General features: G+C 41.4%; 1 protein-coding gene and 1 pseudogene across 1 annotated transcript in view; one reads left to right on the top strand and one right to left on the bottom strand.

Moving 5' to 3' along the window:
* The window catches only part of Nek11 (NIMA related kinase 11), an 83,415-nt gene that overhangs the window by 16,938 nt on the left and 50,605 nt on the right, over positions 1-15,872 (top strand). Inside the window, exons 3-6 of the mRNA XM_090323456.1 lie at positions 892-1,057; positions 4,886-5,004; positions 5,977-6,041; positions 7,404-7,530. Of these exons, the coding sequence (XP_090179582.1) occupies positions 892-1,057; positions 4,886-5,004; positions 5,977-6,041; positions 7,404-7,530 (477 nt within the window). The remainder of the gene's footprint in view (positions 1-891; positions 1,058-4,885; positions 5,005-5,976; positions 6,042-7,403; positions 7,531-15,872) is intronic.
* LOC150043100 (small ubiquitin-related modifier 1 pseudogene) lies at positions 9,051-14,216 on the bottom strand (annotated as a pseudogene).

Genomic DNA, 15,872 nt, shown 5'->3' with positions numbered 1-15,872 from the left:
GGCATGCACCACCATGCCCTGTTTATTTATCAGCAGAGAGCCTGGCTCTATGTCACCTCCTTCTGATCTGTGCTTTCTGAAGAACTAGGATTACACTATACAGGGTTAGATTTTTTTTTACATGTTCTTTGAATTGTTTTGTCAAAATTTGATAGCAATTTAGTTTGCAGAATGCCCTTATGAAGCTTTTCTTTTCCCCAACACAGATAACGGATTATTATCCTCCCATCAATTTATATACCGTGCAAATCATAAATTTATGACTGTACACAGCTGTCCTGGGCTGACTTGAAAATCAACACAGTGTTTTGGGGAAGTTTGCAAGCATGCCAGTGAGGCCTCTTAGCCCTGGGCACTGCCCATAGCAAGGGCAGCGTGAGCAGCTGTTAGACACCAAGACTCATCTGTCAGTTGCTTCCAGGGCCTTTAATTAAGGGTGTACCTGCTGTAAATACATCTTAATTAATATGCATAGGTAGCAGCTCTTACAGAACATTTCTGCAGAATGTTTTCTAGTGCAACTCCTGCAGAGCCTGCCCTTAATGAACAGCCAGGGCCACCTTAGAATCAGCAGCATCTGCCTGAACGCTAATTGGTGCTCTGCAGTGCTTTTCTCCAGCCATCATGTCTGCACTGTGGCCCTGTAATTGGTTTGCTCTTCAGACTATTTTTTTTAATGGGAAAGAAAGAATGTTTGGATCCAATCCTCATTGAGCTATCACTATTTTTTCCTAGTCCTGTGGCTTGAATTCAGGGCCCATGCACTGTCCCTGAGCTTCCTGCTCAAAGCTGGCACTCTACTACTTGAGCCACATCCCCAGTCTCACAGTTTTTTAAATTAATCATTTGGAGGTTTACTGAGCTTTTTTTTTCTTTTCATTTTGGCCACAGGAAAGTATTGAAGGAAATCTCTGTTGGAGAATTAAATCCAAATCAGTCTACCCAGGCCAGTTCTGAAGCCCAGCTCCTCTCCAAGCTAGACCACCCAGCCATTGTCAAATTCCACGAGAGCTTTATGGAGCAAGCTAATTTCTGCATCATCACCGAATACTGTGAGGTGAGATTCTTCCTCTCTTCCAAGATCTTAAGAGAAATCTGGGTCAAAGTAAAAAGCCTTAGGTAAAGAGATGACATCTCAAAGGTTCAATTATCAAACTAAGTCAAACCATAAAGATCTCATGTCTTGAAGCTAAGAATAATCATTCTTAAGAGTGACAAAACTCATTTGTAAGGAACAATCTGCCCACCATGGCAAATTTGGTCACAGTGAAGGTGGAATCTGCAGAAGAATGTTTTTTTTTTTTTTTTTTTTTGCTGGGGGGGCAGGCAGGATTGTGCAATGACTCACAAGAGGATCATCTTGGGAGAGAGTCACAAAGGCGCCACACTCAAGTGCCCCTTCAGAGGAATACAAAACAATACAGACACCAAAGCGAACTCCAAAGATAAGGAAACCAAAGGACTTTTTCTTAATTTATTTTTTTTTCATTTACGGATGACTCTGCATTCTTTATATTCTTTACCTTACAAAAGGTGTATTCACAGGCACATCTGGGAGAGGGCACAGACTCAAGAAAACTAGTGAAGAGGTGCAGCAGTGGAGGGCACTGGCTGCACATGAAAGTGAACTGTGCAGTCTGTGGGTGGAAAAGGGAGGGAAGAGGAGAGAAAGAGAGAACAGATGATACCACGCAATAGAAAATGCACTTACTACCTGATGTATGTAAAGGTAGTCCCAAAGAGATCACCTTTAAAGTAACAATAAAGTAAGTTAGAAATAAAAAGAACCACCACCTAGATGTAAATTCAGTCCCTTTGTCCATAGAAAGGACATTTCTGTGTGTGTGTGTGTGTGTGTGTGTGTGTGTGTGTGTGTGTGTGTGTGTGAGAGAGAGAGAGAGAGAGAGAGAGACAGAGACAGAGAGAGACAGAGACAGAGACAGAGACAGAGACAGAGAGACAGAGAGAGAATGGGGTGGGGAGAGAATATGTTGGTGAGGATCCAAAGCCAGGGATCATCTGTGTTAATTTTTAAATGCTCTCAGGGTGGGGCTGTTGCCATGGTGATAGCTGCTGGCCACACTAGGAAACAGCTGTGGGAGCTGCCAGGGGTCTATGCGCCCCTGAACTGTTAGGCTGCCACTTCCTGGAGTCCTGAGGAACGACACATGCATGTCACTCCATCCCGTCCATGGAGACCCCAACCTTGTGTCAGATACAGTGTGGGATAACTGAGATAATATAATACCTTTTTAACAAACCTGAGTTGTTTATATCAATGGCAAAAAAATAAAAGAAGGGGTGTGGCATGACGGGAGGCAGGTGGTACTGCTAGAGGAAATAGCCAAAGAAGTGATTTGTGACCAGATACTATGGAGGGATTGGCCTAGTGTAATCGGACCTTGGGATGTGGGAAGGGTTTGATCTGGTAGACTAAGGCAGATACATAGTTACGGAACTATGAGATAAGAGGCTCAGAGGCAGAGAAAGCAGGCCGTGATAAACATTGTTCTTATTAATCCAGGTATATCTTTGGAATTGTTCAGACATTGGGATGAAACATTTTCAGGGACGGGTTAAATATGAAGCACAGGGTCTGATTATGTTATTGCCGAATGTCATGTCTCCTTGTGTGGCCATAGGCCACCTCCAGAGTCACCTAGGGTGCTTGCTGGCCCTCTGCAGGTCTGCTGAATCCAGGTATGCATCTCCAGCAAACAGCTGGCTGACCTAATACATGCTAATTCACCCTCCATCAGGGGGTGTGTATTTAATGGAGACGTGGCAGGATGAGGGAATGATGCTTTGAGATATCAACCCAGTGAATTAATAAGGGACAGCCTTTTAATTTTAAAGCAAAGACAAGTAGGGCAGAATGATTTTTCATGCTCCCTCTAGCCTTCAAACACAGAGACGGGTTTTTCCCTTTGCATAACATTTCAGATTTGTATCTGGGCTGCTTCTGAGAATACTCTACTTTGTTCTTTTAAACTAGTGGTTTTTCTATAGACAGCTTTTTAAAATGGATTAATTTTTAAAAATAAATCCTTGTAGGATTTAACTTTTTCATGATAATCAAAGATGGCATTTAAAACATTGTAGTTGAGTCTTTATTTCTTGGAAGCCTTGGTATTTCAAAGTTCTCTGATGCTGGCTAACTGAGAGGAGGAACTGAGGCCAGAACATTAATCAAATTCTGTAGTTTGGACCACAGAATTTTGAAACTTTAGAAGTCAACATCAAGACTTGTGTTGTAACTTTGAAGGGGTCACATTAGTGAGGGGAAAGCATTTTTCTGACAGCCTTGTGGACTGAGGGCAGAATTAATAATAGTTCAAGTCTATATTGTTCATTAAAGTTGACTTACCGTAACAATCATCAATGTTTCTCAAAGACAAGGAAACAAAAACGAACTTAAGAGACTGTAATCAGAACTTAAACTGTGATATGGCAGCTTATCCAAAACATTTGGCTTTAACTTGGAAGAAGGCTAGAGAAAATAATAGATGCTTTTCATATTGCTAGGTTAAAATACAAAACATTGTATTTTTTCTTTGTCATGGCAAAGACATGTTGTAACCTGTGAATTGTTTTCCTTCATTAAATCCTTAGAAAATAATCCACAGAGTATTTGTTAAAGAACATGTTAAATACAAAACAATTTTTTTTCTTGCAGATAGCATAAAGTGAAAATTGCAGAAGGAATTTATGTGCAAGACTCAGCTCTCTGATGTAGTCTTTTTGGTGTTCCACCAAGAATGGTCTTAGCCAGAGGGCCTCTCCTTCCTTCTACCATTTTATTTACTAAAGAATGGTCAGCCTCCTGAGTAGCTAGGATTATAGGCATGAGCCACTGTGCCCAGCAGTGGTAAACTTTACAAAGGATTAGAAAATGAGAAGATATGAAGGCAGGTTTCAAGATTGAGAAGAAAAGGATGGTCTTTCTTACTAAGGAGTGCACTATTTAATTCTCCTTTGTTTTTATATTCCAACAAGCTTTGATCTCCTTGGCCCAGAAAATCCAGCAGGGAACAGTGCTTCAGCTAGGCTGCAAGTCAATGCACGGAAAGACGGAAAACGCTAAGCAAATATTTACACACATTGCACCCAAAGAAAATTAAAATTAAAATGCATTACAAGCGAGTTGGTCAGTTGACCTCATGTTGTTTGATTACAAGTGATTTCTCTTGGATTGCCTCATTGCCTATAAATGCTTTTCCTTTCTATTTGAGAAGGCTTTCCCAGTGACAGATGTATGGATAGCTTCATACTGCCTCATGTGTCCTGTGGATGTGAAAGGTCCCTGTCCCTCTCTCCACAGGGCCTGAAAAGACCAAATCCAGTTACTCAGTTCTGATTTGTTGCTTTCCAGAATTAGACTTGTCCCCTTCCATGAGGCAGAAGAGAGAGAGAAAAAAAAAGGCACGGAGCTCTCTCAGGCAGGCACTCAAGGGTGGAGTTGAGCTCTCAGAAGTAGTGCTAGTGCGTGGGTTCAGGCCTTAGAGGTCAAGGCTGAGGCCTTGGGTAGAGTTTGGTAGTTAGAGAGTGCCTAAGTCTTAACCCTCTCACTACAAGCAATGGCCGCTGTCTTCTAAGTGCTGTCAAGAGAACTTTTTGCTTTTTTTTTTTTTTTTTGCCAGTCCTGGGGACTGAACTCAGGGTCTGAGCACTGTCCTTGGGCTTTCCTCAAGATTAGTGCTCTACCACTTGAGCCACAGCACCAGTTCCGGCTTTTCTACATATGTGGTACCAAGGAATCAAACCCCAGTCTTCGTGCATGCTAGGCAAGCACTCTACCACTAGGCCAAACTCCTGGCACAAGAGAGTTTGTTTTGAAAATCTCAATGGATAAACACATTGATGGTTTTTGTTATTTTTTCTTCAGGGTGGAGATCTGAACTATAAAATTCAGGAATATAAAGAAGCTGGGAAAATCTTTCCAGAAAATCAGATAGTAGAATGGTTCATCCAGCTTTTGCTTGGAGTGGACTACATGCATGAAAGGTAGGTTCGCTTTAGGGACAAGGTGGAGGGAGGAAGAGCCCCCCCCCCCACACACACTTATTTTTTGTTGCCTCACTGCTCTGGAGGGAACAGCTTATTTACATATAGGCTCCACTAGCCAGCAGGCCTTCACACTCAGATTAAATTATACCATTAGATTTCCTGGGCCTCCAGCCTTACAGGAGGTAAATGGTTGGGCTTCTCAGCCCTCAATATTGCATAAGCTAAGTCTTAGTAATAAAGTATACATCTCTGTTTCTCTGGAGCCCTTACTAAAGCAGGGTGGTAACAGAAGATAAAGACAACCCTGGGAGAGCTACAAGAGGCGTGGAAATTTTTGCTGGATCCCATGGAGCTTTCCTTTAATTGCTTGATTTTTTTTATTTAGAATATTCTAAATTGATAGCATATGGCATCCATACATAAATAAAGCCATTAAAAGTAGAGATTATTCACAGTTCACTCAACACTATTGTGAGCATGTGGCACAAAAATTCATTCCTGTTAAAGAGGTGAGGAGTTCATTTGCTTCAGGATTTCTAAAGGACTAAGCAACCTCTCTCAGTGATCTCAATCTTACCTGGACTATAGAAATAGCTAAAGCAGGCCGGGAGTTTAGCCTAGTGGTAGAGTGCTTGCCTAGCATGCACGAAGACCCAGGTTCGATCCCTTGGTACCACATACATAGAAAAAGCCAGAAAGGGTTCTGTGGCTCAAGTGGAAGAGCTCATTCCTTGAGAAAGTCCAAGAACAGTGCCCAGGCCCTGAGTTCAAGGCCCAGGACTGGCAAAAAAAAAAAAGAAAAGAAAAAAAAGAAATAGCTAAAGCTTGTCTTTCTTCTGCATCTTCCCTTCTTTCTATGTTTTGTTGACATAGGAGCCACTTTGCATATAAGTATGTATATTATTTAAATTTTGATTTAAAAAATTTAAAATATTTTACATGAAGTCATATGCCCTTTATGTCCTATAGGAGAATACTACATCGAGACCTGAAATCAAAGAATATATTTCTGAAAAATAATCTCCTGAAAATTGGTAAGACTTTTTAAAATAAGTACTCTAAAGTCAGGGGTGAGAATATTCTAGGTACTCTCCTGTCAAGTTGAAGTCGTTGGTACGTGGATGTGTTAGAATAATCACTGGTTTCTTTCTGCTTCCCAAGTTCTTTGTTCTGATCTGGATGGGCCCCACAGAACCCAAATCATTTTGTTTCTGATCATCTGATACAAATGAAGGCATGAAACATTTGCTGTGTACTTGATTGATTTCCAAATGGACTCTTATCTCCAATAAACTACTCAGAGAAAGCTACAAGTGCTGCTGTGGCTCAAGGAGTAGAGGGCTAGCCTTGAGCAATACAAGAAGCTCAGGGACAGAGGCCAGGCCCAGAGTGTAAGCCCCAGGAACAGAAAAACAAAAGCAAAAGACCAGAACCTAGTCAAGAACATAAATATAAAAATTTGAATGTATTAACCTTCCTATTCTTGCCCAATTAGTGGTATGCTTTCATTCCTTCATTCCCTAAGACGATCCTACTGGGCATTCAGGCAATCCAGCAACTATCAGAGTAGAGACGGAGTTCTCAGGAACCATTGTACTAGCATTTCAATGGTGCGAGATAACTTCTTGTAGTCTGTGAGTAGTTTATTGGAGATAAGAGCCTTACTGACTTTAGGGCCTGGAGTGTGCCCTATTGGTAGAGTGCGTGTCTAGAATGCACAAAGCCCTCGGTTCAACTCTTCCGGAACACATACATGGAAAAAGCTGGAAGTGGTGCTGTGACCCAAATGATAGAACGCTAGCCTGAAAGCTCAAGCACAGCATCCAGGTCCTTAGTTCAAGCCCCAGGGCTGGCAAAAAAAAAAAAAAAATCTTACTGACGTTCCTGTCTGGGCTGGCTTCAAACTGTGATCCTTCGCTCTTACCCTCTTGAGTGGGTAGGATTGCAGGCGTGAGCTATCCGTCCCGGAAGCTTTGGGTATTTCATTAAATTTTTCTTTTATTATTAAATAAAATGAAATTCTCCCTGCTCTCCTTCCCTAGATAAAATTGTGCATCATCATATTCATGCCTTCCATAAGCCCTGATCTATGATCAGATTTGAAACACTTAATATCAGGTCGCCTAGTTCCATGGTTCCAGAAATAAAGAATTTTAGTTTATGTAATTCACTTTCCTGGGCTTTTATCCTCTTCTTTTTTATTCCCTAGAAATCTTATGTTTCTAAAGCTCGTTACCAGTGTCATGCGATTTAAAATAGCACTTTTTTCTTTCCCTTTAAAATGGTATAGAGTTTTGCATAATAAACAACGCCAAATTAGGCTTCCTTCAGTGGTTATTTTCAGCACTGACGGTGCTTGTTTTAAAGCATTCATGGAGATGAATTGTTGTTTCCAGGGGACTTTGGAGTTTCTCGACTCCTCATGGGCTCCTGTGACCTGGCCACAACTTTAACTGGAACTCCCCATTACATGAGTCCCGAGGCTCTGACCCACCAAGGCTACGACACCAAGTCGGACATCTGGTGAGTGTCCGTGGCTCGCTTGGCCACTCCCTTCATCCATTTGACATTTGCAATCATTCCGTGGCCAGAGTTAAAAAGGTTTATGCATTTGGAACTTGCTCTGTCCCATTAAATTCGTTTAAAAAATTCTCTTTATTCATAGATTAATCGGTTGGTTTGGATTTTCAGAGCCACAGGGGAAAGCTCTTAATGTACCAGAGGCATTAAATTTTGATATGTGCCTGCTAACCTATTAAATAAAGCATCTGTAACCCTAAACACAGCACTTCATGTTATTTTCAAGGTCAAAACTTGCAGCGCGATGGGGAACAGGCAGTTCTTCCACGTTTTCTTCTTATCATTACTTTTAAGAATGGGACTAAAGTGACTGGCTTGCTGGATAACATGAAGTTTAGGACTCTGGGTTTCCAGTGGTAGGCACTCGTATGATTTCTTAGTTTCTCTGAGCTCTTGAGCCTAGTAAAAATCACCACAGGCACCGGGTGGAGAACTGGCCCAGTGCCTGCTATTCCCATAGATCCTATGGGAATCTTACATAATGTTCAGCTTTTATAGATTGAAAGGACAGTCATCTAGCCGAGAATTTGCTAATTAAACAAATAATTACCATATGCAAATCTATGCTAAGTAGTTCAGAGCTCTCAAAGAAGAACAATGGTAAGATGTACCCACTTCGCGTCCTAAAGACGCTGAAGGAGAACATTGCCTTTTCTGTAGTTAGGGATAAGTGAGTCACTCACTGCAGACGTCTGGCCTGGTAATTTCATGAGAGCCCCTGCTTCTGTTCTTTCTTTTGTGCTTCTCAAGCAGGAGAGAAACCCTTCCAGTTAGGTCGCATGCCCATTTATTCAACGGCACCATACAGGAATGTCAATTTTTTTTTTAAAGCAAAACATTGAGTATTTTAAAAGATATTTTGGTCTTAATTCTTGATTCAAAAGGCACTTCAGTAATTTTCAGTGACTTATTAACATCATCACTATACAGTACTGAAGAAATATTTGTACCACATGCAAATAATTTCCAGTACCATGCAAGAAAACCTTTAGTTTTTTTCTTCTATACATTTAAAATAAATGAGCACTAAGATGGTTTTTACAAATATTGTTTATTTTAAGGAGGCTGGTACAGACAGTGTCCATTTAAAACCCATGTCCCAGGCCAAAAAGTACAAATAAAATCAAAAGGAGCAGTGTTCTGTTGTATACACTTCTTCATGAACAACTTTATTAACTTCTAATGAAAATTAGAACTTTTCTGGGTTCTTCTGACAAGGTTATTTTTTTTAAATCTTAAAACACTTTCTCTTCAGTGAAGCCATCTTTGGAGTTAAGCATCACTCTTATCATGTCTGCCAGCTTGATTCCAATCCTGATATACTCCTCTTCTTTTGGTCCAAACCCTCAGACTTTAACAAGTAGCTTCAAGTTAAGGAAAGGTCATTTTCCCACAGTTCAGTTCTATGAAAAACTTGTCTACCACTGAAAGTCACAGTCCAGGAGTGAAGCAATCACATTGGAAAGTCTGTGAACACTCACGTTGGTCGATCTTACCTAAGACTGCAGTCCTGAAAAGTGGCCTCTCTGTGCACGTACGTCATTTTTTAAAATGAGAGGGCAATGGGAAGGGGGCTGAGGTTTGATCACCAAAAATCAGCACAAGGAAAACAAATGATAATGAATAATGAGCACTAGAATTCAAACTCACAGATGTTTTAAAGAGATGGAGTGCCAGTATTCAGTTCCATTTTGAACACCACATTAAAAAGAACTGTTTTTAAAAACAGAAAAAGGATTGAGGCAAAAGAAAAGAAGATAAAAAGAATATCTGAACCGTCGAATGACCCCCGTTTGTTCCTCATAAACTTCAACCACATCTTCTTCCTCCATTCCCCGTTCTTTTGGAGTATGGATATCAGCAATTCTCTGACCTTCAAAGAGAAACCTGAGCGAATTCATTGCAACTCCCTGTCTTTGACAGTATGATTCTTTGAGTTTCTTGAGATGTGTTGTCATTTCCACTTTAAAGTGAATCTCACTGCTATCCTGTCCAATGACTTTGAGTTTAATGTACTCTCCTGCCTTCTTATCTCCCAAGTCTTCGGTTGAAGGTTTTGCCTCCTGGTCAGATGTCGTGACGTGGCTTCACCTGGAGGACTCTGCACACAGCAGCCGCAAGCAGACAGTTCCTTCCTCCAGGGTTTATAAATCCGTCTCCTTTCCCTACAGCACAACACCGCAGCTGCAGGGACTTCCGCTTACGCTTTTTTTTTTTTTTTTTTTTTTGGTCTGGTGATTTTTATTTCTAGTTTCCTTGCTAAATTTTTTCCTTGATTGCTGACTTCTGTCCTCGAGATCCTTTCCAGTGCATCCATCAATTCTCCCCAGTCCTTCCTCCCAGCAAAGCGCCAGCCAAGGAAGAGCACAGAAGCCATGAAGGAATTTTCATAAGGATCAGTTTAGTTTCTTTCAGTTTTGATTTTTTTGGGGGGGGGTCATTTGTGGGGCTTAAACTTGGAGCCTGGGTGCTGCTCCTGAGCATCTTTTGCTCAAGGCTAGTGCTCTCTACCCTTTGAACCATAGCACCACTTCTAGTTTTCTAGTTGTTAATTGGAGGTAAGAGTCTCATGGACTTTCCTGCGCCTTGTTGCTTTACTGAGCATCTACCATTCACCACACAGACTGTGCACACAGACTCCCTCTCCTCCACCTGCCTCCCCTCTCCCCAGGATATAAAAGCAGAGTGACAGATCCCAGCTTCCTGTGAGAAAATCCTGCGAATCTCAGGTTCTGTTTTCCAGCCAAGTGACAACATTGCTGGGTTTTGGTTGAATTTTAATTACAAATTTACCTCTGCCTTTATACTTCATAGAAAAGGATGATTATTATAGACATTTAAGACAGTTTCAAATATATAAGATCTTCATAAATTCTCTGTGCGCGTTGAGTCACAGTCCTTGCCATATGGCCCAGGTTGGTTGCAACCTCAGGATCCTCCTGCCTCTACCTCCCCACTCCTGGAATTTTAGGCATGTGCCGCCAAAGCCTGACAGAAGGATGTTACAGCATGTCATTTACTAAAAAGTAAATGAATTTAGGATTCCCATTGTTTCAGTACAGGAACTGCATGTAACAGTGAAGCCAGGCTCCTTTAGACAGGGTGTCGATAGCTGCTTATTCCTAGGAAACTGAGGCAGCGGACCATAGAGGGCAGAATGAAGAGAATCTCTGTTGTGTCAGGGCTATGTCTGTCTTACAGACTGCTCTTCTGGCTGCAAGGAGAACTGTAGAAATATCAGCTGTAGCGCCATACAAAAATATCTGACCAAAACATAAAATAGCCCAGACCTCCCCAATATAAAAATGGGGAAGAATTTCTTTTGTCTGTTGTGGTGATTGGAACTCAGGGCCTGGACACTGTCCTTGGACACTTTTTGCTCAAAGCCAGCACTCTGCCACTTGAGCCACAACACCACTTCCAGCTTTTTCTATGTATGAGGTACTGAGAAATCAAACCCAGGGCTTTGTGCATTCAAGGCAAGCACTCTGCCACTAGGCTACGCTCCCAGCCCTGGAAAGGATTTTTAATATACCTTTCCAAGCACTAAGTCACCTGTCCTGGCAGCAATTATTAACAATTCAGCAAGTACAACTGAGGATTCAGCATCATCTGGACACCCCCACATCCCCTATCCCCTGCACCACCACCTTGTTATGAATTGAGTAATTACCTTGGTCCTATCTAAATCAGAAACCAGCTTATCTGATAATGGAATTTGTCCTGCCAAACCAAAAGTGGAAAGAATAACAGAACTATTAATTATATTGGCAGGTTAGAAGTGTGATGAGCAATCTTAGGAAGACGCTTAGGAAAATGAGATTGAAAGAGGATGAGAACTGTCTCTGTACTTGAGCAGTGGTAGGTATTTTCATAGGACTGGAAACTCATGAATAATTTATAGCTGTTTCACTTTGGCACTGATAGCTGTGCATGTTATATTTATAATGCTTCAAGAAGAACTGGTCCAACAATAATTATGTTTTTATGTATTGATGTTCACCGGTATGTAGCCTTATCTCCCTTCAGTAATTTGTGAAAGGTATCTGGATTCAGTTATTTATCGTATTTATCGTATTCACGTCCTTCCGTAAAGGAAGTTAGGTCCCAAAGTTAATAAACAGTACTTGGAAAGTTAGGATAATTAGGTTCACTGAAAAAAAAATAATTCTTTGAACACAGCTGACTTGTATAAGCAATAACCAAATAATTTTTTTCTCCACAGGAGAAATACAAATACAGGTTAAGTTCTTAGGCCAACACTTTAAATTGAGTTAAATTATGAGTAGTTAGAATATGCTTTTTGTAAGAGGAACAAATAAAGGACAATGTGGTTAGAATAATGGTAGTATAAGTATACAGAATATTCTACCATTAGCCTTAATTTATCTTGAGAAGTGAACTAGATTACTCTTTGATCTGTGGCCCTGTGTTCTCATTGTTAAGAGGAAAGGATGGTGGTAGGGAGCCAGGAGTGGGGAGGATTAGAGTTTCTGGAAGTTGGCCAGTGGGAATCTGGAAGAGTCTGGTTCATGCCCAGAACTTTAGTATCTTGGACAGAAACATCTTAGTTTTAGGCAGAGAGGAACCAGCCCCTGCCTGGCATTCCAGGACTAAGAAAGTATTCCTGTTAAGAGAACACTTGTGGGAGGGGAGAGACTGAAAGAGAGAGAGAGGAGCAGAAGGGGCATGGAAGGAATCCTTGCGGTGAAAGATACATGAAAAGGCCAAATGCGGGCAATAGTGCCTGTAACCAAGATGGGATGTAGTAGCGGACAGCCGATAGCCTCTCTAGCTGTCGGTAATGAAAGTTCTAGAATAAGAGAGCCCTTGCCATTTCAGTTTCCCTTTAGCCAAGAAGTTCTGTGTGGGCTCAGGAGGTCGTGTCCCCTAAAGAATCAGAGTTGCTGCAGTTGTCTTCACCCAACAGACACCAACATAGTGAAACATTAAGTGATGTAGAGTATAATTCGAGCATTTCTAGTATGTTTTTACAATGACACTAGCGTGGATGATGCATAGAATCTGCAGATAATACCAGTGTGGCCTGATGAATTTTAAAGTTCCTAACATAGCTACTAAATTCTTATTAAATAGATAGTGATGATGATAGAAATAAGTACAACAGGAGCAGCTTGGCTTTATAGAATGCTTACTTCATGACTGACTGATAATTAATGTGTTAAGTGCTTTACCTATCTGTTGGCAACTACAGAAAATGATATTCCATGCAATCTTTTAAGATGTTCTTTTTTTTTTTTTGTCGGTCATGGGGCTTGAACTCTGGGCCCGGGCGCTGTCTCTGAGCTCTTCAGCTCAAGGCTACTGCCCTACCCCTTGAGCCACCGCCCCACTTCCGGTTTTCTGGTGGTTCATTGGAGATAAGAGTCTCACAGACTTTAGTGCCTGGGCTGGCTTTGAACCATGATCCTCATGAGTAGCTAGGATGACAGGCGTGAGCCACTGTGTCCTGCTCACATGAGCACTTCCGGCTGAGTTGAGATTCCTGTGCTTCAGGACCCGGCTGGTCACACAGGGGTGCACATGGTTCAGGTGTGCAGTTCTGCAGTCCATCCAACCCACTGCACTTTGAGGCCCAAGGGGCTCCTGATCACTTCACTTTGTGGAAAATACCAGATGTGGGTTTTTACTTTTCCAGATTCTTTTGTTGACACAGAAATTCAAGCAAGGTCCCAAAACTGAGCCGTCAGCCTCTCTGCCATTTCCCTCCCAATGTTCAGAATGAAGTTTGAGAAAGAGAGATATGTATCCATGTATTGTATCATATTCTGGGGCATGATACATCCTTAAACAGTTTCTGTATAATTTTTGCTGCTTAAGAGTTTCAAGCAATCAGTGTGGTTTTTTGTTACATTCAACCATTTGATTCTATTTAGACAGACTTCATATTAATATTCCATTCTTTCCTTATCCTTTTTATGGTTATCTTTAAGTAGTTGTACAAAGGAGTTGCCATTGAACAAAGTGGTGTATGACTACTTCATATCTTGATCAATGTCACTCCTTACTCTTCTTAAACTACTCCGTTCTTAAGACTTTTATTTAGGGTATTAAAGCAAAACCCACTACACTTGCATTACTTTTTTTCTCTCTCTCTTTCTCTCTGTTTAATTGCTTAAGTCATGGTTACTTTTAAAGTGTCTCAGAATGTTTCTCACTCACATCAAGTAAAAATCATTACATAGGAGATAATAAAAAACAAAACAAAACTGCCCAACAATCCTGAGTCCAAGTCTATTGTAGGGGCTGAGCAGATTTTTCAAGGGTTTGAATGTAGGTAGTAGCTACACTGAGACCAGACAAAGTCCAAGTTACAAGTGCAATTCATTATCCACCTGTACTCTGAAAATCCTCCAGGTAATTTTGGTCAGTCTTGACAGATGGCAAGTTTATGGAGTCCGAGTATAATTTGCCTCACAAACACCTGCTCCCAGCTCTCCTTTCGTACTTACAGCAGCTCCCCAGGAATGCGTTTGCTTAACTCTTCCAAGTTGTCAGTATTTTGGGAAGAGAAAGGAATGCAAATCACTGATTTCTAAGAAAAAGAAAACATTTTGCTCTTAGCTCTATCCACTGCTGCAACCACCTTACCCTGTGCTCATGCTCATGGCCCACCGGGTTTAAAAACCTGCATGTCAAATAAGAGAAAAATCTTCAAAGGGTGGAAGTTGGGTGTTGGAAATCGTGTAATAATTCCCATATTGAAATTTCTGTTTGGAAACTGGAGAAAACAAGAATAATAGATATGCATAAATGTTATTACCAGAATAAAAGATACATCTTGTAGATAGATTTTTTTTCTTGCCAGTCTTAGGGCTTGAACTCAGGGCCTGGGGCACTGCCCCTGAGCTTCTTTTACTCAAGGCTAACCCTACCACTTGAGCCACAGCACTGCTTCCAGCTTTTTCTGTTGATGTGGTACTGAGCAATCGAACCCAGGGCTTTGTGCATTCCAGGCAAGCACTCTGCCACTAAGCCACATTCCCAGCTCTAGTGCAGATTTTTTTTTTTAATTACCACGAAGCCATATTCCCAGCCCTGGTGCAGATTTTTTTTTAATTACCACTAAGCCATATTCCCAGCCCTGGTGCAGATTTTTTTTAAATTACTAACTGGACAGTTAAAATATGTCATGCCCAGTGTGACGGTGGTTTTCTGTAATCAGATTGTCTTGTGTTTCATTTACTAGCTCCCAGAGCAGGCAGGCAGTACTGGGAAATCCCTTCCTGTCACTTCTGGGCTGGTCACTGAAGGCTCTGTGTTCTTAAGCACAAGCCAATATCAGTAGATGAATCAGAACCAAAAGGAGAGGGGCAGCCTGCTTGCAATGTAGCCATGAGTATTAAAAAAAAAATCATATCAAAGCGATTTGGTTCCCACATCAACATCTAGCGATCTAATTGTTACATAGTCTGTTATGCAAGATAATTGTACACTTTTTATAACTCTAATTCATCTCATGTGGCCTATAACAATAAGGTATAAGACCAGAGGTTGTGTTAATGGTCAGTTCACTTTTTTTTTAATTCCCTGGCTTTTTTTTTTTAAGGAGATTACTGGGAGCTGAGCGAGGTGGCTCATGCCTGCAATCCTAGCTACTCAGGAAGCTGAGATCTAAGGATCACAGTTTAAAGGCAGCCTGGTCGTTAAAGACTGGTCACTAAAGACCATGAGACACTTACCTCTAACCATTAGAAAACCAGAAGTAGCGCTGTGGCTCCAGGGGTAGGGTGGTAGCCTTGAGCTGAAAAGCTCAGGGACAGCGCCAAGGCCCAGAGTTCAAGCCCCACAACCGACAAAAAAGAAAAAAAAAGAGAGAGGGGGGATTACTGGGGAGTGAACCCAGGGCCACCTGCTTGCTAGGCAAGCTCTCTAGCACTTGAGCTACCCCCTCCATCCTTTCAACCTTTCTGTTCCTTTCTAAGTGTGGAACAAATAGTTTTATTCCGAATCTCTTTTACATCTCACAGTCTTGACTGAAGGACATGAGAAGGGAAAGAAGTGAAGCACAGGAAGATGGAATCCCCTTGTTTTCACGTGTACTTGGAAGCTGAACGGACTGATTTCCCAGAAGTGGAGAGTGCAGTAACGCTTGCCAGAGGCTTAGGAAGGGGAGAGGAGGTTAGGAGGGAAGCTGGCAGAAGTGTTGTACAGCACAGTTTACAAGTTCTTATATACATTTGCCAAGAACGAGAAGAATGCATGAGCTCCAGTCACAGAGGATAAGTGTTGGAGATCAAAATGCAGACTACTTGGACTTGATT

Source organism: Megascapheus bottae, chromosome 32 (assembly GCF_031878675.1).
Source record: "Megascapheus bottae isolate mThoBot1 chromosome 32, mThoBot2.hap1, whole genome shotgun sequence".
In the NCBI taxonomy this organism is placed as follows: Eukaryota; Metazoa; Chordata; class Mammalia; order Rodentia; family Geomyidae; genus Megascapheus; species Megascapheus bottae.
This window is presented reverse-complemented; position numbering and strand designations above follow the sequence as displayed.